This window comes from Aptenodytes forsteri, unplaced genomic scaffold, assembly GCF_000699145.1.
Source record: "Aptenodytes forsteri isolate BGI_AS27 unplaced genomic scaffold, ASM69914v1 Scaffold172, whole genome shotgun sequence".
NCBI classification, from domain to species: domain Eukaryota; kingdom Metazoa; phylum Chordata; class Aves; order Sphenisciformes; family Spheniscidae; genus Aptenodytes; species Aptenodytes forsteri.
The window spans coordinates 9,502,491-9,526,883 of NW_008795018.1; the positions used below are offsets into that span (position 1 = coordinate 9,502,491).

Below are 24,393 nucleotides of genomic sequence, written 5' to 3' on the forward strand. Positions count from 1 at the left end.
CAGTTCTGAAGAGGAAATCAAGCTACAGAAAAGAGCAATTGTAATGGTTCCACGGGGCAATTTTCTGTCACTAGGTACTGCTGTCGTTCAGTAAGTCCTGATTCTCCCATGTTTGAATTAAAAATGCAATGGCAAGTATGAACCTGAAACAGAGAATTTACCATGTTGTATAGATTAGTGAATTGTAGCTTACGTAAATTATTTTACCTATTAGCTCAATGCTAGCATTTTTCCTTTTAAAAGGTCTGAGAGCACTGCAAAAATTTTATTATGTAATAATAACAATTAAAAAAAATCTAAAACTTTACATACTGAAAAACAAAGGCAAACCTGAAAAGTTCAGTGGAGTCAGTGATACTCTGACAAATCAATTTATAGGACAAATACACAGCCAAGAAATTTTGCTTTGCTCAGGATCACTCAGGGTGTCTACAGCAGAGCAGGAAATAGTAAGATTGTCTTAGTATTTTTCCAAAACTTCAGCCAAAAAAACATTATTCCTATTCCCTGGCATTATTGCTTCGGAATAGGGAAGACTGGCAGAGGGAAAAAAGGGGAAGTGATATGAAAGGACCAGTACTAATTTCTATTGTAAATTACATTTTGCGTGGTTGAATTAGGAAACTAAAGTCTCACAAAGAAATCGTATTAGTGTACAGTATTTATTACATTCTATTAATCTGAAGTCAACCAATTTGATATGACTAAATTAATTCTGAAATAAACAGACATTTTTAAATACATATGAAGATGAGGGGCTTTAACATGAGCATATTTAGTTGATCTGCACTCTTAATCCACATGCAAGAAATATCAATCAAATATTGTACATTTCCTTTCATTTTACACTGGTCCATAATAAAGCACAATTTCTGAGGGTGAAAGCAGGGAGGAAAGAAATCATATTTTCAAGTAGCCCTTTTATTAAAAAAGAGCATCAACTATATATTAAGCCAATGTGTTTCTCTCTGATTTTGATTTTACTTACAGTATACAGTTTTGCAAAATATACAGCTCACCAATGATACACAAACAATGGCCCTTTACTTAGGGCAAGTAACCAAAAAAAAAAGAAATCCAACAGAAAAGAATTCTACAGATTAGAAAAGTCATATTTTAGAATATTATACCACTTCAGAGTGCCTCCAATGCTGGTAAGAAAGGTCATGCACAATGTTTTTTAAGTGAATGTTGTCATTAGTCCATGAGAGGTTTGTCTGCATGCTTCACATGAACAGAAAAAGGTACAAGTCACAAGGAAAGCAGCTTTCTCCAGTTATCTTTTAGGCCTGTCTATGTCGTCAATAGCAGCTAGCAGCTTCTGTCTTGCCTTTTTGTTGATGTGGGATCCCAGACAAACATTCACCAGATTGGTCAACTGCTTAGTGGAATATTCCTGGCAAATAAAAGCAGATCATGTTATGGCAGAATAAAACACCAGACAAAGACAGAAAATTAAAAAATGCAGACATACACACTGTGGACTTTTCAACTGATAGAAGCAGTCAGTACACAAGGGAGATTTAAAGTGGTAGTTAAGTCAGGCCTGGATAGTTTTCATAGTTGAGGCAGAGGACAAAACTGTATTTTGCTACATGGCAGATTATAATGGAAAATGCTTACGACTTTAGTAGTGTTGGACTGAGTTCACAGAAAGTAATTCTGCGAATACACACGTATCTAAATCAATTTTTAATGTATTTTCCATTCTTTGGGAGGTGTGGTGGGAAATATATATGCAAATGGGATAAGCTTTTAACACAAAAACATTTTTCTAAACAAACTGTGACAAAAGTTGATCTTTTTTATTTTGACTTCTCATTTCCAATAAGCTTCTAAATACTTCTGCCTACAGGGTCTCCAAACAATGTTAATTTCAGTACATGATAAAGGAGAAAAAAATGGCAAAAATGTTAAGACAAGAATTCTTAACATCTGTCAAAACACCACATTTGCCAGTACTACCTTTATACTTAACATTATCCAAAATATAGCTTCCACCAGTAGGTTTAAACAAGAGTTTTTCCATGTAAGTCACCAAACAACAGCTCACAATCTCTCTTGTGGCTCCAGGTATAACAAGGAAAACGATATTAAAGACATGTTTCTTTCATCTACCTCGAGTGGGATTTAAAGTAATCCCAAAATACAGATTTCAAAATGCTCCATTTTAAAAGACTTTTCACTTTAACAATGGGCAGCTCCAATAGCATGTGACTATTACTTACGCAGTCCTGTTATAATTGCTAGATTATGCTACCATGAAAGCATGCTAAATGCTTTCAAAACACTAATGAAGACATCTCAGAGAGCAACGTTGATCCTGATTCAGTATTATAAAATGAAGGAAGAAAAAGCAATGACTCTTATCCATTATGCCTTACAACTTAGTTTAAGCAATCTACTCCTAAAGGGAAAGTAAAACTTCATGGTGTGATTTCAGACTGTACTTCTTGACAATCAAGTTGTGCACTTTGGCGTATTCCGAACAGCACACAAATCTTTTCAACTTCACTTTGCTCTAGTTCTCTGCATTTTTTGATACAGTAGGTAGATGTGACTGGCTTATTCATCCTTCTCAGTCATCAGATGTTGAATCAGTACAAACACATACTAACTTCATATGATAATAAATATAATGAACATATACATGCACACACACACATTTATATTTATACTGCTTCCCATACAGATTTTATTACAATAAATGAATATATACATATATATACACACATATACTCATTTTTAACACATAGAAGCATTGATCATTTAGAGTTGTTAGCATGATTCTATCATCATGGTGAATTTTCCCGATAAACAGTAAAAGAATGAAAATTTAACTCTTACCCTATGTTCTTTTATCCAGCGTTCCATGTCATTTTCTGTTAGGTAGTATGCTTTAATGTAGGTCTCCACAAATTCCTTATCTGGAATAGGCCTAATGTCTGTTAACTTTTCTAATTTCATTAAGAATTGTTGAAAGTCCAGTTGCATCAAGGCACGTCCTTCATTGCTGCACTTCTTTACATTGGCATAACTGAAAAGAGAAACACAGTGGTAAGTAAAAATTAGAAGGAAATAGAAATTAATTGTACTTCTCAAAGTTGTTTAACTTAGTCCTTCAAACCTTGAGGAGGAACATAATTATGGTTTTAAGTTAAAAGCAGAGAAGAACTCCTCTTAGGATGTCTGATGCAGAGTTTTATCTGCGTTAGTATAATACGTTTTAGCCCCACTCATAGAACAGAAATCCATTGTACCCAGTGCTACTTAAAAAAACACCCCACCCCACGCCCCACCCAACAAAAGCTACTAAAAATCCTACATTGAACGATTTAACTAGAAGTGGGTTAAAGGAAATGAAACCAATGTTGATCAGCACACTAGACAGTGGCTTTAGTCAAGCGATCATGACCACTGAAGTCTGAAAGGTAACGTGGCAGCTTTAGGAACGGTCACCAGGAGCTTGCTGAACAGTGGCAGCATCAGAGAAAGGCATAAAGCTGTTTGTTCAGAAACACCCACAATAACCAGAGGATAAAGGGTGGCAGCACTGGCTTAATCTCTGTGAGAGGTTAATGTTTTAATGAGAGTAGATTGACAGAAAACTGGTGATAGGTTGGAGCTCAAAGAAGAAGAGACAGTAGATGAGCTTAGGGCAGGGTAATACCAGGAAGGATTACAGCGGGTTGATAGGCAACAAATGAGGAAAACGATCTTTGCAGTTTTTCAAATGGATAAGAAATTGCATTTGTCAAGATCAAAGGAAATTACATCACTATGCCCCTAACAGTGCCAATTTCAGCTGTGTACAGGGAATAAAAAAAACTTTGGTCTGGAGCACAGTGTCTTGATAGACTTAATCCAGCCTACTCACAGGCTGCTGCCACAAGCGACACTCTCGTCCTACTGTTTCCACTCTTCCTTTGTACCAAATTTAAAGCAAGCTCAGTCTTCCATTGGTTCATGAAGTTGATCCTAACTATTATACAGTCCCTAAATTATTAGGTCTGACACAAAGGAGGCAGCAGAAACATGCAGCTGGAAACGGGATACACAGCAGGATCAGGTTAAGAATAAGAAGAAATCGCACCCTTACAGTTAGTACACAGAAAGAATTTGCAGAATGCAGAAATAACAGAGGCAAAAAGAGTAAGGGACCAGGCACAAGCCCTCTGGAGCTCCGAAGAAGATCGGACGATGATTCTCAATAGGACATACTGAAGCACTTCAAGAAGCCAGATGGGAAACAGGGGAGAACATAGAACTAGGAGATAGGGCAGGGCAAAATTTAAAGAAGGATATGGCTGACTGTACTGGAGATGATTCTTCACTCAGTGAAGAGCCTGATGAGAGCAATTTCAGCTGACTGGCTGACTGGAGGAGAAACACCTCCTTCATGGCTTTTAATTCCATACCTTCATGGAATTCAGAGATGAAAGAAGTTATGAAGGTATTCAGAGAGTCAGCTGTTCAGAATACCCTCCTCCCCTTTCCCCAGTGGCAAAAGAAACTACAAGATACGTGAGAAAAAAAGAACTGGGCAAGAAACAGAAGTTACAGGCAGGTATTTGGGAGGAGATAATAATGAGCACTCTTTACACTCTAAGAAAGGGCACAGGACAAATCATATCAGCAAGGTATTCCCAGTTCACTTTGACCAGTCAGTGAAATGCTTAGGTGAAAGTAAAGGTGAAAGTTTCATGGTAAGTCACAAGTGTGAACCAAAACCGCAGCATGGAACAAGACATATGAGTGATGATCTTCACAGCTAAGAATTAAGTGGTTCGTGGACACTGAATTCACAAAAGATGAGTAAGATTGTGAAGTAAGGGAAAGAAACAAGCCCAAAACAGGCACAAGGGCTGAGGCAGAGCAGTTTGGTGGCTAAGGTGAAAGTTGCATGGTAAGTCACAAGTGTGAACCAAAACCGCAGCATGGAACAAGACATATGAGTGATGATCTTCACAGCTAAGAATTAAGTGGTTCGTGGACACTGAATTCACAAAAGATGAGTAAGATTGTGAAGTAAGGGAAAGAAACAAGCCCAAAACAGGCACAAGGGCTGAGGCAGAGCAGTTTGGTGGCAACTGATGGTGTTATCCACTTGAAAGGAAAGGGTGATGGGGGGAGGAGAAGACAGATGCTTTTGTTCCACTTCTTTTGATTTGAGGCATGATAAGCAGAAAATAAAATTTAAAAAAAGAAAGATAGTTGTATAGGTCATATGTCCTATGAAGGAATTGAGAAGCCAGAGGGAGGTCATGGCTGGATTTAGTTTCCCTGAAGATGAAATTGATCTCTCAAGAGACTGCAAAAGGATGGCACAAAAAGAAACAGGCATGAGTTTAAGAATGATGGCTTGATGGAAGCAGTGGAAGCTGATGATCCTTAATAGATTAATTAATTAATTAAACCTTAATTAATGGAAAAGAAGGATGCTGTTGAGGTCCTAAATTAGAGCAGACAGCAGGAGAGTGGGATGGAAAGAAGTAAAATAGGTAGTAGGGAGTGCATAGGGTAAAGATAACCAGGAAAGAAATATGGAAACATATGTAGAAAGAGTGGAAGACAGCACATATTCTATGATTCAGAAGAAGGTGTGATGAGAGCCCAGACATATGTAGCAAGGGGACAAGAACACAAAAATAAACACAATACTCAGGCCACAATATTGACTCTGAAAAGAATGGAACGCTGATTAAGAGGGAGGGATGAGCAAGGTGTAGCAGCTCCTGACTAAGGTGCTTGAGCCTCTATTTACAAAGCCAACTAAGACACCTCTCTGTTCCTGATGAATTTGGAAAAATCCTGCTCCATGGCTACTCTAAGATAACTGCTAGGGTTGACAACTCCATCTTTCTTCTTGGCAAAGACAAATGGCATCACCATAGAGATGCTGACAATTACACTTTATCTTTCTTCTTTGCTTTGTCAGGAAATGATAATTTTCAGATAGAAGTTTCTTTGAAAGAGAACTATGTTGTTTCAAATGCTTCAATAAAACACTCAGACAATGTCATTCTTCAGCAGTATCTAGGTACAAGACCATCCCCTTTAGGCTTAACACTGTACCATACTGTGTGAAACAACTGCTAAGGACTATGTTAAGCCTTCACATTTTTTAGGCTTCCCAAAAGCGCAAGGGCTTACCAGTGCACTACAAAATTAGAACTTTTAATTCCATAAAATAGACGTTATCGTTATAGACATTTTTACCCAAAAGCAAGACTTTTATGAACTACTTACCCTTCCACGAGAGTTCTATTGGCCAAACGTATGCAGTGCTCCCAGAGGATGTTGGAGACAGGCAGTGGAATACGGACTCTCTTAGACACCTCGTTCAACCTTCTGTTAAATTCTTCAAATTCCTGATGAAACATGAATATTCCTTTAGCATAAAAGTGATCATACTGTATACATCCCTAGCAACAACAATAAAGAATTAGAAATGCACGTGAAAGAGAATACTGAAAAATAAGAGCAAAGCAGAGAAGCTTAAAAGGCACAGACTGTACAGACAAGCTTAATGTGTAAAGTAGAAAGCATACCACTTTCTACTATATCACTGACAACATTACCTCAGTAATTTTTTTTAAAAAAGGAAATACTGCTTTGTTCCCCAGAGGTGTAGTTCTCTGTGAAACTGACACCTCTGAAAATTAAGCAAGTAGCTAATTCTTCAAATGCTGTTTTCATTGCCTCACTCCCTAAACTCATCTTTAACTTTTTTAAAGTCAATATACAGCCACTGAAGAAAATCCAGTGATGATCTCTTTATCCCTCTAAATACCCGCCCCATCAGCTTTCAAAGAGAAGCTCAGAAATATTGTAACCACTTTTCATTCTTCAACCTTTCGCATTAGATAGTTCCCCGGTGCTTTAAAAGGAGCTGAGAGCACCCACTGAAAAGAGTCCACACCTAACAGTTGAGGAGCATACTGCAACACTAGATAACAATTCAGGTTGAGGGAAGGCACCTGTTTCCACCCGAAACATCAATGGCCTGGATGGATTTGAGCTGTTACTATGAGTGACAAACTAGTCATAACTGAACATAATTACTGCTACAATGATTTTGTGACTTACATAAAGTGAAATAGAAGTCTGCTGCCAGTGACTAACGCCTCTATCGTTTAAAAAAAGTATCAAACGACTTAAATATAAAGCAGACTGATAATGAACTGCTCTGTGTAACGAGCAAAAGCAGTTTGTACTGCAGCCTATTAAGACCATACTTGTCCAACAAAATGCTTTCATTCCAAGGCTGTTAATCTAGGTCGTTTTTCCCTCTTTTTTTCCTTCTTTTTTTTCCCCTTTTTTCCCCCATCAAAAATTCAGTAAGTGAAGAAAAACAGAAGGGAATCTCAGTGACCAATTTAACCTAGTATCTGACCAAATAATTGGTGTTTAACACAAATTTTCTGAAAGAGGAATTTGGCAAGAAGCAGGGTATCACAATGTCATGCTTTAACTAGCATGCAACTCATTCTTCTGAAGATGAAGATGCCTAACACTCCGTGTTAATTAATTTCTTGAACAATCCTCTTTCCCCAATTTATCTGCTTCCATACATACTATGATTGAGTATAGAATTTTGCATATGTGTGCACATGGCTAAAAGCAGTTGGTTATTACATTAAACATTGTGCTTACATCTGACACTCCTGGAGCCCCAGGGTACACAGCAAATCACTAATTGCTTAGCAGTAATCTAAAAGCTTCTGTAGCAACTATTATTAACTATATAACGTAGAACCCAGAAATGGTTTTAAATAGTATTAGCCCTGATTGTTCTGAAGCAAATTCATCAGCAGTTGCACACTCAGAAAAGGAAAAAGTTCTACTGCAGAGAACAAACGTTGTAAATACAAACTGATTTCAAAAAGCCATGGCAGCATAAAGAACTGTAAGCACAAAGATTCAGTCAAATTCAGTGCAATGATATACCCTCTATCAGGTCCTCCTTCCTTTGCGCTGATTTTTTTTTAAGCAGAGAACAGCTACAAAGTACAAAGGTGTAATCAAAACTGTTATTCAATACAGATACATAACTTTTTCTATGATACATACTTCACATATCTTTAAAATAAAATTTTCAGTTTCTCTGTAAGAATTAGTATAATTCTACCACTGCCAGAACTTCCTTCTAAAGACCTTTAGAAACGTCATTTAGGCATATATAAAAGGAAAAGAGAGGGATTCTCCCAAGAACTGGTTCTGTATGCCATAAGACACAGCAATTGTACAACCACTTCTACGGAATGCAATTGAGAAGTTGGGTGAATAACCTCCCTTTTACCTTCCTTTTCAAACGTTAACTTCTAAATATAGCAACTTCAGTTAGATAGTGCACGATCATTATTGGTGCTGGTTTGACCTACAGCCCCTACGATACATCTCAAAGACAATCGCTAAAATTATGCAGAACAGCAAATAGCCTTTGTTAAAAAACCCCCACTGTCTCAGGCCACTGGATTTTCCTTAGTGTTACTCCGTTTACTACACATTTATCTACCATTCAAGACTTAGACATGAAACTCATTAAACTTTTGTGGTCACTTTCACCCACCATGTAGTCAAAAAATCATCATGGAAAACAATCTGCTAGCAGCAAGAATAATGAAAGTTCTGGACAGACTTCCTTATAATAACTTACCATTTGTCAGGATGGTGTATTGCTCTAACCATGCTACTTTAACAGTTTTAGTGAAGTATTACAGTAATTTAATGTTTATATATAAATTCTAGCACACTGTTTCCCAGAAAGTATTCACCTTTAAAAGAGCATCTACATATATATTGTGTTGTGACATGATTTCCTTCACATCCCATTTCACATTAGCCATGAGAAGCAGCATTTGTTCATAATCAATGGCTTTAGCAGCAACAATCCAATAAACTGGTTTACGTAGTTCACTGGCAGTTGACACTGTCTGAAACAATATAAATAAAATTCAGTTCAGTAAATTTCTGGCTAATAAGAGCAATATATAACTATGATGTACAAGGATTTGCACCATATTGTACAAGTTTCAAATCTTTTGTTTAAAAATCAGATGTGAATTACACAACTCTGACCTGAGAATAGAACTGCTGAAGAAAAGGCTTCTTGGCAGCTGGCATCACTGCATCAAGATGAGGCTGAAGACACTCAAACTGCTCAGCCAGAAATACCCTTTGAAAGCAAAGAAAATTTACTGTGAAGTAAATGCAACATTTGGCATGTCTCTGTACAACTTCTACTCTACAGTTGAAATACTTGGCAATAACAATATGTAACCTTGGAAAATTTAGTCCTGAGAAGAACCGTATCAGTTTCATGCTAGCATATCAACAAGTATTCTCAATTCTGACAATTTTAAAATATGATTGCAAACAAGAAAATGCTTGAATAAAGAGACTAAGGCTTGAATATCAACAATTCATATTTCTATTTTACTCAGGATACACTGCAAAAGTCTGTTCCGAAGTCTAGTAAAGTCAGTGGACAAGTGTCCCATAATTTCCGTACTGCAGTCAACATTAATATTAATAAATCCATGTCAGAATTCCAAAATAACATTCTTAATTACTTATATACTAGTGAATCTTTAAAAGATAGAATATGAGATCAAATTTGTTCTCAGGGGCAGGATTTGTTAATAACAACATAACAAAAGATACATTTCTAACTAAGCATAAAGGAATGCAGAAGAAAATAAGCGCCTTTGAAAATACATTTTTAAAAAAAATATTAAAACAAAAAAAAAAGAAATGAAAAAAAAAAAAAGCGCCTTTGAAAATACATTTTTAAAATTAAATGAACTTCTAATCTTCAAGTGTCATCTTGTGTGGGGGAAAAAAATAAAAAATAACTGACTCTTACTATTATTCTGACCAAATAAAAACCACTTTGTAAGTTTTGCATTACTTGCTTGTTATAATCTCTTCTTCACAGGTAAACTTCCACCCATTGCAAAAAACATTGCAATCCAAGCCAAACCAATATGAACTAAGCAGTTTTGAGTCTCAGCCATCACCATTTGTGTACTTAATATAAGGTTTAAATGAACCATACAGATTAAATACTACCATTTGCCTCTTTAAAATTAAAACTTTTTCCCTGTTAGATTTGGCCTTGTACTGTCACAAATTACTGGACCAGCTGCAGTAAAATTTCATTGCTTGTGCTTGCAGGTGGTTAGGCCCCACTACCTTTAATTAAGAAACTACCTCTATCACTCATATTTAAAATCACATTGAGAGGTAGCAAGAAGGTTTTGGCTTGTAATCACAATCTCTTAAACAATCCATAGCTTCCAGTGACCACACAATGCAGTGTACAGTAAATAACCTACAATGATTCCGTGGCCACCACTCTCTCTGCCAAACCGTACAGTGAATTGCCAGATGTCAAAACTACGAGATGACTGAGATGTGGGCTTGGCACCTTCTCCTTTCTCTCTTCAGCAGCTGTGAGAGTTCCCGTGGGATCAGCAGAGACCTCCTAAAACACAGAATTAACAATTGAAAAACCACAAAACCGGCAAGAATGGCTCCAGATGAGCAGTTTCAGATGACAGATAAGATGAAGGAACGTTTCTAATTCTAAGGTGTAATATAAATCAAGCCTGAATCAAAAGACAACCATAGAGTTTTCTATTTGAACAGTGTGGCATTCAAACAGGTGAAAAAAAAGCACATCAGGTAGATCAATGTCTATCTCAGGAAAAAAAAAAAAAGGCAGAGAACAAACTTCTTACTACACCTTAATGCCCATACAGACTTTAGCCCAACTGCCTACTGAGAGACTGACTTCTCACCCTTGGAGTATCTTCAATCTGACAGCAACCAAATAAGGAGACAAATCAAAGGAATATTACTTATGCATGGGCTTCACTGCTTATGTGAGCTGCAGCTAACTTAGGTAAAATACAAATGATGTTTTTAAACAAGTTATCATTCCATGAAAACTTCTATCCTGCAGACATCTCGATTGTAGAAAGCAAGGAAATATTCACAGCACAAGGAAAGAATCTGTAATAAGAAACAGGTTACACCAGTGCCCTGCTGCAAAATTAAAAACAAAAAACCAAAACCCAGAAAAAAACAGAAAAAAAAAACCCAGAAGAGGACAACAAAGAACAAAAACAAAAAGAGGGAAAAATCCCACCTCTATATTTGAGGCATGTAAGTACAAGTTACAGCTAAAAGAGGAGTCACAGAAGGAAGAAATTCCCAAAGCTATCATATTGGTCTAAGTAGGGATATAAATGGACATCCTCTGAAGCTTAGCTATTTGCCAAAACCATATCAGGACATGCAAACATAAACGTAGTTCTGGCTTTAGATTAATTACTCATACCATGCTTATTGCTTACACACAGGCTAAAAAAATATGAGAAATGCTACAAAGCAAAGGTGATATAGAACCCAGAACAGGTAAAAAAAGGTAGGCAATGATATGGCATTGATTTCTTAAGTAAGAGCCTTCCATGACCCTAGGATAGAAACTCTGTGGCCAGACAGGTGCTACAGCAAATCAGCCTGTTTGTATGGAATGAAAATAAATTTGAGCAATAACACAGTGACAAAGTAGTGGTAAAAATAATTTCTTCAAAAGCAAGATCAGGTGCACAACATGTCTGCTGTAAAGCAACATATGAACACACAACCAATATGACAACAATAATGCTTAAACATGAAATTTATGGTTGGTCTCAAAAACCAAATCAGCATAATTCTCAGATTGCTGTAAAACTGGACAAAGATGAAGGCAACAACATGATAATAAATAAAGCAGCTTTGCAGTTTGGTGTGGTTTTTTTTTCCCCAACTGGAGATAGAAATAAATTGAGAGGAAATTGCAGTGAGGTAACTAAAGAATCAGGAGCAGGAGGAAGAAAAATAGACTCAAGTTGACCGCAACAGTCACCAGGAGTTTCTTCCAGGCTTTGCAGCAGAGAACAACTGTGAGGAATGACACGAAATAGAATAATGTGCATTTGCTATGCACATGTTTTTCAGACAGTTTTGCCTAAGAATTAAAGGAGAGCAGTGAGCACTAGAAACACTGATGGAACTAAGTGGTGGTCTAACTCATTCTAAATATCAGGATTGAGATAAGAAGAATATACATTGTAGATCTTGAAAAGCCAAGAGAAAAGGTACTGCACAGATATAAGGTGAAAAAGGGAAAAACAACAGGGAGGTTATCCTGCTAGGAAAATATCTGACAGACCCATTGTGGTTACGCTGCAGCAGTTCAAGGCAGGATAGGTGAAAATTGATTATGTCAAAATGTGTAAGGACTTGGTGAGAATTTAAGTGATACAGAATGAGCAGAAAGATCAAAACTTTGTTGCTATAGACAAAGCAGCACCAGAATGTGTTTACTGCTTGGATGAAAGCCAAGCCAAAAGTGACATTAAGAATATAAGACAACTGGGAATATAATAGTGTCCAAGCTGTTAAAAACAGTTTGAGGTGTGGAGGGACAAAAAGATCACAAGTTCCACTTTAACCATCTCGGATTTTAGTTGACAGTTGCCTCCTGTGTTGTGACAGCCCAAGGCAACAAGGAACTGGATTTGCTAACGCAGAGAGGCTCTTTTAGTTCTGTGTCTCCTGAAGACGTCAAACACAAACATAAATACGGGCTACAGCGGATGGAACAAAGTGCAGACCGGGAAAGCGGAGTTCTCACTATCAGACTTCTAAAAAAAATTTTGTAATAGATTACAGAAGCAGAAAGCAGATAAAGCAGGGAGCCTTGAAGGATCCCCACAGAAATTCTGACATTAAAAACAAAAACTGCTGACTGAGCAATACCATCAACACATCATTTGTAGCGCTAAAAGATCTCACAGAAATAGGTCAATGAGCAGAAGATAAAACTTCTAAAAGAAGCTTATGGTAAATGCTATCAGATACAGTTGCACTGACCATGGGAACGATTATAAAGGCTAGCCACATCACTATGTTATTGGAAAAATGAATTTTCTTTGCTCTGATCTGTGTTCACATTCAGCCAGAAAAATTTGCAATTAAACTGGCCAGACATTTCACAATACTGTAAAGTTTGCATTCTGCTGAGTCTATCAGAATGGATAAGCAAGCCAAAAGGCCTGGATATTTGCTAAAACTCATGTAACATCTTTCAGGCAGCTCTGAAGATACCTACCTGGCACATCCACAAGTATAGTGCACACAGGCAGTAACATCTAATCATTTAGGCATAACGGTCAATTCTTTAAAAATATTAACTGAGCCAAAGACACCATTGATTAACTATCAAAATCCACTCTTTTTCTGCCTTCTCTTTTTCTTTTTCACTTCATGTTATTCTCAAAAAAACCAAAGCAAAACAAAAAAATGAGAAGCTTTGAGATGTTTACACACAGCCACCAACCAATTCTCTATTCTTAGGAGAGACAGTGAGCCACAGAGCTGGGGGAAGAGTATCACTGGTAAAGATTTAAGCATCTTTGTTTCTTTCAAAGACTAATTACAAATTATGTAAAAACCAAATATTATAAAGACTTAATTTCGTATTTATCGCACTTCAGAGTTGCCTGTCTCTTCAGTATTGAGATACATTTTAACCAACTTCTTTTCTACCTGCCTGCTTCCCATGAAGGTAAATATCTTGCGAACCTTTTAAATGCTGAAATTGTGTTGCACCTGAAGACACAAAATGTACATGAGACAACTGGCTAAATCAAAGACATGCTTGGGTTCAACCAGGGAGTCAAACTCTGGTTCAAATATACTGGCCAAACACAGTATGAGCGTTTCATTCTTCTGACTTGTTCTAAAAAGCAGGCATTGCACAAGCATGCTGATAGCAAAAAGGAAGCCCAAGCTTCCTTGGGTGTGCAGGTGTACAGCCGGTGTGCCAATCCCCAAGAAAAGCACACGATCATTCTGAAAGGGTTTCAGTGATACATGTGTTTTTTCTTCCAGCCTTCATTAACAGAAACCAAATGATTGAAAGCAGCAATAAAGGGGCAAAACGTTCAGTATGGAACAGGAAAAAAGGCTACAGGCTATTTAAAGAAATCAGATGTTTTGCAATGAACTGCACTTGTTAAAGTTAACCCTTCCAGCAATTTAAGAAAATCCGCAAGACAATCTCTGTTCTCAGAGATTCCCTTTGAGTAGCCATGGTGGAGAACAGGTAAAGTCCTATAAAACTGAAAGTGGGCAAAATGATGCCAATCTCAAGAGGAAAAGGAGGAAGAGGAGGCGGTGGCGGTGAAGAGTAGAAGCCAGGAAATTAAATAGCAGCCAACTCAACTTTAATTTCAAGAAATGGCAAGTTACACTGAGAACATATTGTAGCACCCAGAATCAAGCATGCAGACAGCAATAGCAAAGCAGAACAAACTTGCTTAGCTTTTCTCTGCGTCAGAGTGGCAGGTCTTGCTGATAGAGCAGAATTGTGATATATCTAAGACATATTACAGCCCACATAACATTCTTGTAAGAGAACTGGGCAAAATACAGATTTGATAAAATAATTTCAAGGTATGTGGAACTGATGCAAACTACAAGATACTTTTCATCTTCCTTGCCAAAGACGAAAAAAACCCACAGTTATCTCACAATTTCCAGTCTTTTAAAAAAAAAAAAAAAAAAGCAATTGTTTTATCTGAACATTAACCAAACCAACTGTAGCAGGTAGAGCAGTACAGGTTAACCAGCATTCCTTGCAGACACCTTACAACAGGTCTTATCTATTCAGTTTTCTCTAGTCTTAGTCTAACTCCCTCATACTGTCATAGGAAAAGAATTGCGTTTTCTAATGCTATACATGATTGGCATACACAACTAGCAATTATTTATAAAAGCTGCTTTGCTATAAAGGCCTGAAAATATCAGGATACAGAAGTGTTAAAGCAGGCTTATGACTGCTTTACCTGTTTAAAGGTTGCTAATAACAGTAGTATGAGCTATGGTGTGTGATTTGGGAAGTATCTTTATGCGATATCTATCTTTGAATTAAATTTCATCTGGAACGCATTTTTACAACAGAAAGGCATGTATTAGCAAAAAACAGGTATCAAATAAGCGTGAGCATGATATTGTTTGATTAACTGTTAGGCACTTTACTTTAGCATTTAATTGTTTACTCCCAATAAGAAATTCTTTAATGAAAAGGAAGAAAGGAAAAAAAAAAAAAAAATCTGTGTAAGGAACAACCCTCTTCTTCAATCTCTTCCTCCAAAAAACGTCTTCCGTAACAACAGAACATGTTCATTTCAATAGTTTGGCTGAACCCAGTGGCAAACCTCTGTTAAGCCTTCCATCTTAGTGGGAAGAAAAGACTATAAACTAATTACCTAAATCAGAAGTATAAACGACCTAAGCTCATTATCTAAGTCAAAAGTTTGACGTGCAATTTGCAAGAGAGACATTTTTAAGGGGCCTGATCTCATCATGAGCTCAGAAGCATGTATTTACTTCAGTTATCCAACAGAACTTATGACCAAAATAACTGATCATCTGCCATTTATGGTGGAGATAGTTGACAGTTGATTATAATCATCCACTTTCACTAACTTCAAACAAAAAACAGTAAACCCCACAACTTGTCTGCAGCACACAAAGTTCTGCAGATCACACTAATAACCAATAATCTTTCAAAACTGAGCTTCTCCTGACCTAATACTTTTTGCATTAGACTTCAGCTTTAGAATTGTTTTGATTTAATATACATACACAATAGGCACAATTTTAATTTTGATTCTGCTATGAGCAAATGGCAATACCTCTAAATGCTACTGAAGGAAGCATTTTCCTGATCTTAAAGGAACAAGCGGTGTTTCAAAGGCATGGAAAAAATCAGACTGTCTGAAAAGGTTCTGGCAGTTGAACAGTCTACAGCAGCTCTGACGTACCGACACTGTTACCAAGAACTTGATGCGCACTGATGGAGAAGGAAAAGCAGACTGACCCCAGATGTTTACCTAAGACAGGATAGCTCTATCATCTCTGTTTATGAAACTGTAATTGATAGTTTCTGTAATACCATAAGCAGAGAGTACAAGAAAATAAACACTGATCAAAGAAAGCATAACCTCTTATTGTATTCAAAAGCTGTCTGAAAATAGCTCAACTAACTCCAAGTAATTACTTAATATACAAGAATTTTTTATTAGAAGAAATGTACTGAAAGCAACAAGTCAGGTTTTTTCCCTCCCCCTTAAACTTACACATCCCTAATAGTTCTTGAAACTTGATGCTGAAAATGACAGTTGAAGCCAATTGTGAAAGCACATAGCATTCAAGGGTAATGGTACTTTTCGAATATGATGTAAATGCGTTAAGGTTTAAAAAGGGTACTTTTCAATACTCCTACTACGTTTTAAGTTGAAAGATTAGTATTTTCTTTCTGAGGGGCACAAAGCTTACAAAACCGGTAATCTTGACTCAGCCCTTAGGAAACTAAATCAAATGTAAACAACATAAGTTACCACAATGATCACCACTCAACACACTTTAGGAGAGCAGGTCATTAAAAAGCAAACAACAAAACGTCTTGGGAAACCATGCTATTAATTTTCTATTTATTTACAATCCTTTGCAGGCAAGTGATACCTTTACAGCACTATGAAGTGCCATGCAAGGGATCCCCAAGCTTGCCAACACTTACAATGCACGCACTACGCACTGACCCCAGAGCTGAGCTGATCAGCATTGCCTTGTGGTAGGCATGAGGTTTCTGATTTCAAGAGTGTGGATCCTCCATGCTCTTTGTCACAAAGCAAGCATGTCCCAAAACTCAGCTGGGTCAGTCCCACTGACTTCAGTAACAGACTTCAATAAAATTTGCGTAGAAACTTCTGGAATCTTTGCATTTCATTTAATTCTTAGTGTTCGAAGTTGAATAGCAGACTTTTTGCATAAATATTACCAAAAGTTAGCAAGTTTACTTATTATCTTGTCTAACCTAACGCAACAAGGCCTCTACCAGGAATCACTGTGTGCTGATAGACAACTGGGAAAATGAGTCATTAACTATGCTTTAAAAAATAAGTATCAATTAAGCCTCCGCAGAAAAGCATGCCCACTGCCACACCCTTGGGAACCTGAACCACTACCTTACAAAAACAAAATGCGTTAGGTTTAAAAAGGGTACTTTTCAATACTCCTACTACGTTTTAAGTTGAAAGATTAGTATTTTCTTTCTGAGGGGCACAAAGCTTACAAAACCGGTAATCTTGACTCAGCCCTTAGGAAACTAAATCAAATGTAAACAACATAAGTTACCACAATGATCACCACTCAACACACTTTAGGAGAGCAGGTCATTAAAAAGCAAACAACAAAACGTCTTGGGAAACCATGCTATTAATTTTCTATTTATTTACAATCCTTTGCAGGCAAGTGATACCTTTACAGCACTATGAAGTGCCATGCAAGGGATCCCCAAGCTTGCCAACACTTACAATGCACGCACTACGCACTGACCCCAGAGCTGAGCTGATCAGCATTGCCTTGTGGTAGGCATGAGGTTTCTGATTTCAAGAGTGTGGATCCTCCATGCTCTTTGTCACAAAACAAGCATGTCCCAAAACTCAGCTGGGTCAGTCCCACTGACTTCAGTAACAGACTTCAATAAAATTTGCGTAGAAACTTCTGGAATCTTTGCATTTCATTTAATTCTTAGTGTTCGAAGTTGAATAGCAGACTTTTTGCATAAATATTACCAAAAGTTAGCAAGTTTATTTATTATCTTGTCTAACCTAACGCAACAAGGCCTCTACCAGGAATCACTGTGTGCTGATAGACAACTGGGAAAATGAGTCATTAACTATGCTTTAAAAAATAAGTATCAATTAAGCCTCCGCAGAAAAGCATGCCCACTGCCACACCCTTGGGAACCTGAACCACTACCTTACAAAAACACGTAAGCCAATCTGGTCCAGTCGCACACATTTTTACTGCAACATTTTTCTTATCCAACTAAAGATTTTCAGAAGGAGCTGCTGCTGGTTCCCGGGTGTTCAGCTGTGACTCTGCAGACACCTGTACTCCTCTGGGACTAGGAATCAGCCCAAGTTTTGGGTGCCCAGCAAGAAGAGTCTGCAGTGACTAAAATAAGATGGCTCAGTGACTGCCCAAAGAGAGACAAAGCAATTGCCAAAACCCAGGAAATTTATTCAAAGAAATAAGCTTGAAAACGTCAGTAAATCATTCCAGACTACTTGGGTAATACAAAAAAAAAAAAAAAAAGTTGTATGAAGAGCACTAAATGAATAATGTGAGGAAGCAGAACAGCTGCAGAAGTCCTAGCATATTTTCAAAGTGCTTGTCATGTCAGAACTTTCTTTTGTATACAAAGAGTTCTCTTCCCTTGACAAGCAATTCACACAACACCTTAAACATTGTCATTATGTATGTTGTACAAATCTTTTCAAAGAGAGGAAGAAAAAAACCCACAAATTGTCTTTTCTTTTTTCTTCTTCAGGCTTTTTTTTTCTTTGAAGGAGCAGGGGACCAAGCAAGGATTGTAAAAGTTGCAGAAATTACCTTTGGCCAAACAAAACCTCACCAAGAATCACAGCTCACAGCTACCATTTCAGTGAGGAGCTTAGCTATGTCTTTTAGGAGCAGCATCCTGTGCTAGGGACTGCCATGTCAAGTAACAAATGCCACAGCCTAGCCTCTCCAGAGCTTGCCTTTGGTATGCCAAACCAGGACATAACAGGGTACATGTCCACACTAAGTAATGCAGGACTGTGCTGTGACATTTTAAGTAAAACTGAATTGTTTCCAGAACTGGGACTAGAGTAACTGAACCGTACCATTCCACAGCATCAAAGGGTCAAAGCCAAAATGCGTTGGAAAGTCAGGCATGAAGAAAAAAAATCGTTCCTCCTATCATTCCTTATCTTATTTGTACAGCTGAAAAATCTACATTTTCCATCTCTGCACCATCAATCTCTAACCTACTGTCTCTGCTAAAAGATACATACTTTATGGGGAAAGAGCCCAAAAGCTAAAATAAAGACAGAATCTATAATACATTAACCAATACTTCTTTATACCAGTGATTCCTTCCATCTACTCTTCTATACATTGCATTGCAATGCTTATATACTTTACCACAGTGATTTATTTTCTACTGCTGTAAGGCACAGTAACAATAACAAACTTCATTCTAATCTCAGTTTTACTTGAGCAAGTCAGTTTGCAATGAAATATTTATGAGTATTCCATGGTTATTTGCCCCCAAAATCTCACTTTTGGAAGCAGCAGTATCACTCAAGGCAGCTATTTGCATACACAGGACATTCATAAACAACATCTAGGTAATGACAGTACCGTGACTAAGTTACATGTTGTGAAGATAAGGAAGCTGCTTAGAGACAGACAAAGCAAGGAATCAGAAGTAGAAATTTCCCTTCCGAATCACCAATTTTCACAGATCACATCAATCTGATTGATGCCTTGTACCTACCTGGGGGCTTACTGGCCTCAGTGGACTAACATGAGCAACATTACAGTTGCAAAAACACATTCCTGTTAGAAATGACAAACACAAGGACCGAATGTGTGTAGGTATCTCTACATATCCCACTCAGGGGAACTGTCAGTGAGGAGACCTAGGCAGCTCAGAAACAGACACTTGTTTCGATGTCTTTGGCTTAATCAAAACCACACCTTAGCATTACAAGCGAGACTGAAACAATAGCACTTCTTCCTCCCCTTTTCACTCTTCTCTTTCTGTGTTTTCCTTTCAATACATCCTGCTGGTATGAATGAAACACAGCTTGTGGAGCGCTGTTTCTGGAGGATCCAAATTATTAGCTCTGAAGCTGCTGCATAGCAGAAATCTGTACTGAAGCTATTTTGAACTAGCTGTGGAAAGGCCTGAATATGAGGTTCAGATACACATACGAAGTTCAGTACAACGTAGCCAAACAAATTTTCGAAAGTCATATTGTTCTCTTACCTCTCAGAAATGAAACTGCACCCTAATCTACTTTAAAACAAATACTCAAAGTGCTTGTATTTTTTATACTTTTTAGTTAGCCTACAAGTATTTCCTTAAGGCAAAGACTGTGCTTAGGCACAGAAAACTGGTTACTTAATCACTGTAAGCTCCCAGCACACTTCCACATAACTTACTGTAAGAAAGCAAATAAAGACAGTTTTGCTAATTGGTAGGCCCCTTTTATTTATTTTTTAACTAAACCTATTTCATTTATATATCAAAAGAAATTTCAGACCATACTTAAACCAGTATCAATATTGACAGTGCAGAGATTAACAAAAGCCATAGCTGGACAAAACCTCATTATTGGTATATTTATAACAGTTTTAAATAGGAAGCATATTCAAAGCAGTAGCGCCTAAAGAACATGCTTGCTAAATCTTGTAGAGTTAAGTCCCTTCATCATTGTTACCATAAAGTCCCTTCATCATTGTCATTTTGATTACATCATACAAAACATCCAAATAAAAAAAATCATCGGAATTACAAACTTGTTTTTGTATCATAAATACGAGGAGGAGGGGCACTTATACTTCCAACTGAAGTGGAGAGGTTTGGTGGTTATTGCTTGGGGTTTTTTTTGTTTACTATAATTTTTATTATTATACCAGTGTAGGAGCAGCATACAGACATTGAATAATATGTATCACAGCTGAGGTGTCACATTATTGCCCTGTGGTGAAGTTAACACGACTGAACACGTGTTCATATCTCAGCTATTTCCCGTTCACAGTCTAAAACATTAATCTAAACTGCAGGTGGACCTGCTGCAGTTTATAAAGTACAGTTGGCTTTGCGATGAAGTGTTCATTTGCTATGAACACAGGAGAAGTGATTCAGCTATAGTTGAATACTGCTTAGAGGGGACAAGGACCCTCCAGCAGAAGCAGGGGGTATGCAATGCATGAGGAGGGATGCAGGGAAGAGGAGAGGAACCGCTTTAAATTGCTGCAGCCTTTTTGCTCAGTGTCCGTGAGTCAGAAACACAACTCTGTCTCTCAGCGGTCCAATTGAAAACCAGGATAGTACTTCTCTCTCAGGTATGCTGAGTATACTGTAAGTACAGCGTATATTAAAAGGGCACACACTTCTTGCATTGTAAAAATAGGGAAGTATAAACTTAGAATAGAGCACCTCCATAAGGTCCTATTGGGAATGCCTCCAATAGACCCCCATACTCTTCATACAGAAGATGCTACAAAGATGCGAGAAAGAACGTTAGAGCAGCTTGGCTTTACTTTGCCAGAAGTGGAAGCCCCCTTCCACTTTGCTTTTTCCTTCACAAAGGAAGCTTAAAATTCAGCTGAATAATAAAGTAGTATGCTAAAAGGTATCCGATGTAAATTAGACAGCACTAATTCAGTCCCAAACAGGAACTACAGAGGGTTTTTTTTGTAAAAAAGCTGGAGGAGATGGCCTCTAAACCCTCCAACTATTCCTCTTTCTCCTGACAATAAATATAGAATAAATAGGCCATCATCCACTTGGTATTTCAAAAAAGAATGGACAAAGTCCAAAAGGAAAGCTAGGAATGACCCAGGCTAAATTACTAAAGAGTCTTGACATAGATCATAGAGCTCAACTTTCACAGGCACTGACAGATTAGGGGAACTATTCTGATCTACATGCAATTCTGGCAGAGCCTTAGTCACAGATTCAGAACTATCAGATTCAGACTATCTTTATGAAAATAAAATATTGAAAGATGCTGCCATCAGGAACTGAAATGTGACAGAAATGGTAGTCCTTAATAAAGTTACCATGACTAGAAGACAATGCAAAAAAACAAAATTCCCAACAGGCCATAAGACTGAACCCCACAACACAAACGTGAATATTTTCAGAAAGCAATGTACCATAATCTAAGATGAGAGAGGAGAATTTTGAAAGCAGTCCAGAACAGTCCATACAATCACAAGAAATACCCATTTTATGACACAGTAGAGATTAATCTCAACTTTCATAAACCCTTAAAAATAAGCAAACAATAAAAATATCCAGAAGACTTTTTCTTCCTCATGAATCAAAAAGTGAAAAACTTCCATTTATAGCATAAGACCAGCATAAGTTCGTAAGATATTAGTAAACTTCATGGAATGCCTTTAAGTTAATAGTAGTTAGCTAAGATTTCTTCCTCCTTTCAAATCTTACCTGGAACATAGCTATTAATTTCAATTGACACTAACATTATCTGTTAACAGCATTGTTAAATGACTGAGGAAGAAAAAGAAGTCCTGTTATTTTTCCAATTCACTCCTAGAAATGATTTTTTAAAAATTATTTTGACTGATAAAAAAAATTCAAGACTGTAAAGCACTGTCAGGAACTGTGACTACAGAGTAAGTTTAAAAAATTAATTCCGTAACTTGCCATTTTTCCATAATCTTTAACCGATTCATTTGCAAGATCTTCCTAGAATCAATTTTTCTTTCTGAATACGCTGCCTTTGAGATGAATATCAACATGACTAGCCTTTTTCTGTTTTATAGAGGCCTGGGGTTATTAGTTAACTCATGCTCCCTCTACTGACTCTATAAGAAATGGCCCCAAAACCCTCTCAGAAGTTTCTATGTAAGAGATCTTCCTAGAATCAATTTTTCTTTCTGAATACGCTGCCTTTGAGATGAATATCAACATGACTAGCCTTTTTCTGTTTTATAGAGGCCTGGGGTTATTAGTTAACTCATGCTCCCTCTACTGACTCTATAAGAAATGGCCCCAAAACCCTTTAAGAAGTTTCTATGTAAGAATAGTTTAGGATTCGATATAATACTTCAAGGAATTATAAAGAGGCAAAATACAATTCTGTGGAGTACCTAATTCTTGTGAAAGTTGGAGTAGAGCATCTGCCTTCTTTCTAAGGCAGAAGCCTTAGAAAATAAATCCTTCCTGCAGCATCCATGGTATTAATTACTATACAAGCCATTTATGATACTCTTAGGAAATTTCTTCATAATGTTTCAAGGGTTTTATATTTAGGTGGAAATAAAGAATTACAAATTTCCATTTTTGCATAGTTCTTAGCAATATTTCTTTATAAACTCTGCTGCTTGGTTGAATCCACGACATCTGCCTGAAGTCTCCTGTTTACCCTTCGTAATGTGATGTGAAGGACAGTTATCTACTACCAGTGTGACACAAGCACCATATTTACTTTTCACATTTTGAAAATAACTCATGAAGTGGTCAATGGGATATAATCTATAAAACACGTCAGGGAAAGTTCCCCACAATTCAGAAATGACTTAATGAAGGACTTGTGTACTACTTCTATTAACTTGTAAGGTGACTGATGTTCAGGATGGCTTACTGTTCTGCTATTCTTTTACTGAAGAAAAATGAGTCATCTATTGTGTTGTTTTATTTTTGTTTTTTTAATAAAACATCTCATTTAATAAGGATAATACTGGAATGTCTCTATTACATGAACTGTAATACATTATAAGATTTCAATACACAATTTTGTTGTTACATCTAGCAAAACCTGTTAAACTAGTTTTGTTGTATATTAGAAACAAGTATTTCGTACGATAATGATATCTACATCATGATATGCCATGAAACTAAGCCTTTGTCATTACAGACACTGAATATGAAGAGAGATAAAAATCAGAAAGCCACAATTTCCTACACAGACCTCTATTCCACTGAGCATTAACAAAATCCAGGTACTTACCAGATCAATCAGACTCTCCTGGATTCTGTTCAGTGTGGTGCGTAATCTGCTGCTACTGAGGCCCAGTCCTGTTGATTCAAACTGGAAGAAATACATTCTATTTAAGTTGGGAAAGGAAAACCCCATTGGTCCAAACTTTACAGTGATACAGCAAAAATTCAGTTTGTAAACACAAGCTACAATTTACTTACAATAAAGTTTTAGCCCGTAATCGCAACCATACAAAATGAAAAGAAAATCAACAGAGGTCACAGCATTCAACACTGCACTGGTGTGAAGAATGACCTGAGTACCTTTCATGAAGATGACAGCTTACCACTCATACCAATAAATAACCAGTACACTTTACTGTTATAATACTGTATTTGGGTGCAGGACTCTAGATTTTCTCATTTGGGCAATGAGCCCAGAATGGTGCACCACAATGCCCCCACTGAGACTTGCATGCACACCACACCCAAGCCAAATGGTCTTGACTTCTCTCTCAAGCTATAAAATTTCTTGTAATTCCTTATTAAATATCTAACTTGCATATGTAAAATTATACCCATCGATCTTTATAAAACAGCCATTATTACTTAATGCTTATGAAGATCTACCTGAAAAATGTGCCATCTTCATGTTCACGGCTCAGAAGTATTATGGGGCAGATGTTCAGCTGGGATAAATCAATATAGCTACACTGATTTCCTGGTAAATGCAATGAATTATACCAGCTGAGGGTCTGATT

At 37.2% G+C, this 24,393-nt stretch overlaps 1 protein-coding gene across 1 annotated transcript in view; it reads right to left on the reverse strand.

Annotated features, from left to right (window-relative positions):
• Window positions 1–654: 654 nt before the first annotated feature.
• The window catches only part of VPS50 (VPS50, EARP/GARPII complex subunit), a 97,952-nt gene continuing 74,213 nt past the window's right edge, over window positions 655–24,393 (reverse strand). Inside the window, 7 exon segments of the mRNA XM_009275716.2 lie at window positions 655–1,396; window positions 2,848–3,037; window positions 6,250–6,371; window positions 8,778–8,936; window positions 9,082–9,178; window positions 10,341–10,489; window positions 23,664–23,744. Of these exon segments, the coding sequence (XP_009273991.1) occupies window positions 1,277–1,396; window positions 2,848–3,037; window positions 6,250–6,371; window positions 8,778–8,936; window positions 9,082–9,178; window positions 10,341–10,489; window positions 23,664–23,744 (918 nt within the window). The 3' untranslated portion in view covers window positions 655–1,276.